A 2756-nucleotide genomic window follows, 5' to 3' on the forward strand; every position below is an offset into this window, starting at 1 on the left:
GTACCAGTCCGAGAATTAGCAGGGACAGACTCTGGTCCTAAAAAAAAAATGATTAATTATGGGCTTTTGGTTTGAAAACCCAATAGTATCGGGGTTGTTTAGGGATTTAGAGAAGTATGTGGGGGGGTTCAAGTGTAAATAAGAATTTTTTGGCTCTTTTTATATAGGTATAGAGGAAGTGGACTGGTCTCTTCCTGTGTTGTGTTTGAAAATCACATTTGGAGAGAGACAGAGAGAGAGAGAGAGAGAGAGAGGGACGAGAAATGGCATTTCTTTGTCTTGTAGCTCTAGTAATCCCAAGCCTTGAATAAACAAATCAGAACCCAAGTGTCAGCTTTGCTTTGTTGCCGTTTCAGAACCAAATACCCAGACAAAATAGCCACCAAAGAAAGAAAGAAACATATTGCTGCTACAAATATTTTATTTTAGCAACAAATACTGCTTGCTCGTGGTTTTTTAATCTCTTTTTTTTTTATTATTATTATTGTTTGATTGTTTTTGAGTTTAATTTCAATCAAGGAGAATTGGGTTTCAATGTCTTCTGATCTCTTTCTTATTGATCACGACCCTTTCCACCGCCATTCGAGCTCAGACATGGTCTCCTATGATGGAGACCTGACCTTCATGCCTGACTCACCCATTGATATTTTTCAGGCAATTTCAGACAGCCAAAACCAGAACAACCCAGTTGATGAATCTCACTCCTTTGACCAGTATTCTTCTACACTCTTCTCTTCCTCTCCCAGCCGCCAATTTGAGAGCTTGAACCTTTACCAGACTACCCATTTGCAGTGTCTACAGAATTGTTCTGATTTAGATAATGGGTTGGGGAATTTGTCTGGCTTTGATGGTTTGGAGGTCAAGAATGAGGAATGTCAAATGGGTTTTGAGTCTTCTTTCAACCAGGCCTTTCTTCCCCACAGTTACAGCGGTGGAGGGGCTGAGAATGTGACTAAGTTGATGCAGAGGAGCTATAGCAGTAATTGTTTTGAAGGAAAGACAAGCTTTCTCTTTCAGCCTCGCTTTGATACTCTCATGGAGTCCCCAGGTTTTCAGAACCAGGAGATTATTGGTGGACAAATGAGAAGGGTTTGCAGCACAGGAGATTTACAGGTCAGAATTACTCTGTTTTTGCTCCGTCTTTCAAATTTTCAATCTAATAATATATCTTTCCTTGTTTTTCCAGAATACCAAAGCACCTCATGCCACCCAGAGGTCCTTCTCCAGTTCGTTGGCCGTAGAGAGCTCATTCATTGAGGAAACAAATTTCAAAGTAGGGCGTTACAGCGCAGAAGAGAGAAAAGAGAAGATTTCCAAATACAGAGCCAAAAGAAACCAGAGGAACTTCAACAAGACCATTAAGGTATAACTAGTTTGGTTTAAAGACAAAAACTTTACCTTTTTCTTTTGAGCAAAAGCTTGACAATAATCTAATATGAATATACTTAAACAACAAAGTGCGTTATTTGCTTTTGATTAATCTAAACTAAATGTCGTTGGCTTTTTTTGTTCTTTGTGTTGGCACCCAGTATGCATGCCGAAAAACACTAGCCGACAACCGACCCCGTATACGTGGTAGATTCGCACGCAACGACGAAACCGGTGACACTCCCAAGGCTGCATGTTCAACCAGTATGGAAGACGAAGATGATATCTGGGTAACAACTTTCTCTCCATTTTAATGCTTCTTTTATGTTAATAGTCAGCAAGAACTAGCAGCTCGATCCGGCTTTTCAGCCTCCGTTTGCGGGATCCGTAACCATTGAAAGGGTGATTAGAATCAATTAAGGATGAGAAATGTACACAAAGTATACAAATTAGTAAGATTTTGTATGCATAGAATTGATTCATTTTTGTATGTGTGTACGCAGCTCGAGGGAATGCATGAAGAGAATGGAACAGTGAGAATTGGGCAGTTTGTGAACGGCTTTGGGGCGGCACAGTTGCAGCAATACTATGGATTCTGATAGCTGGGAAAGGCTCTTTCTTTTCCAGGAGGAGCTTTGTTTTAGGATAGGTCCGGACTACATGACTAGAAAAGCCTTTTTCGAGCAAAAGTAACTGGGAAAGGCTTTTTTCTGAATAAGTTGCTGAGGTTAATTAAACTTGTAGTGGGGCGGTTATAGACTAGCGAGTTAGTTAATTTCTGGTAGTTTTTTTCTTTTTTCTTTTTTCTTTTTTTTTTTCTTCTTTTTCCTTTTTCCCTCTCTCTCTCTCTCTCTCTCTTTTTCTTTTGTGGGACATTACTTGTGTCATATATGTATATTTGGCGACCAATAATAAGATAAATGACTTTTTATTAATCTATATATATGTGTGTGCTTCTTTTGGGTCTAAACGGTTCTAGTTTTGGATGCTATGATATGAATGCTAGTTTTGGGCCTAAACGGTTTGCGAGCATGGATCCTCCACGACCTACCCAACCGAGAAGAGGATCGGTCGTAAAGGACTTTTCTACCAACGACCACCTCAACTCTAATCCGACTTATTTAATAAGAGTAATGTTATTCAGTAGATTGCTATACAACTGGGATGACGTGGAAGTGAAAATCAGCTATTGATTTTTTTTTTTTTAACAAGTGTTGATCCAATAGTTGATTTTCACTACCGCGTCATCAAGTTGTATGACAATCATATAACAGTTTATTAAATAATATTTTTCTTTAATTAAATGGGCCAGACACCTCAGTTCTAACCTGTTAATTTCATGTCGAGTTCGCGAGTCGTATCAAAAATTGTCAGCCATAAATGCCGCA

At 39.0% G+C, this 2756-nt stretch overlaps 1 protein-coding gene across 1 annotated transcript; it reads left to right on the plus strand.

The window, feature by feature from the left end:
* Window positions 1-208: 208 nt before the first annotated feature.
* On the plus strand, window positions 209-2338 carry LOC133854859 (uncharacterized). Its single transcript, XM_062291129.1, has 4 exons — window positions 209-1113; window positions 1187-1363; window positions 1530-1658; window positions 1872-2338. Exons 1-4 carry the CDS (start codon window positions 535-537, stop codon window positions 1965-1967), a joined length of 981 nt encoding a protein of 326 aa, XP_062147113.1. The 5' UTR covers window positions 209-534; the 3' UTR covers window positions 1968-2338.
* The last annotated feature ends 418 nt before the right edge of the window (window positions 2339-2756 follow it).

Source organism: Alnus glutinosa, chromosome 13, assembly GCF_958979055.1.
Source record: "Alnus glutinosa chromosome 13, dhAlnGlut1.1, whole genome shotgun sequence".
Lineage (NCBI taxonomy): Eukaryota > Viridiplantae > Streptophyta > Magnoliopsida > Fagales > Betulaceae > Alnus > Alnus glutinosa.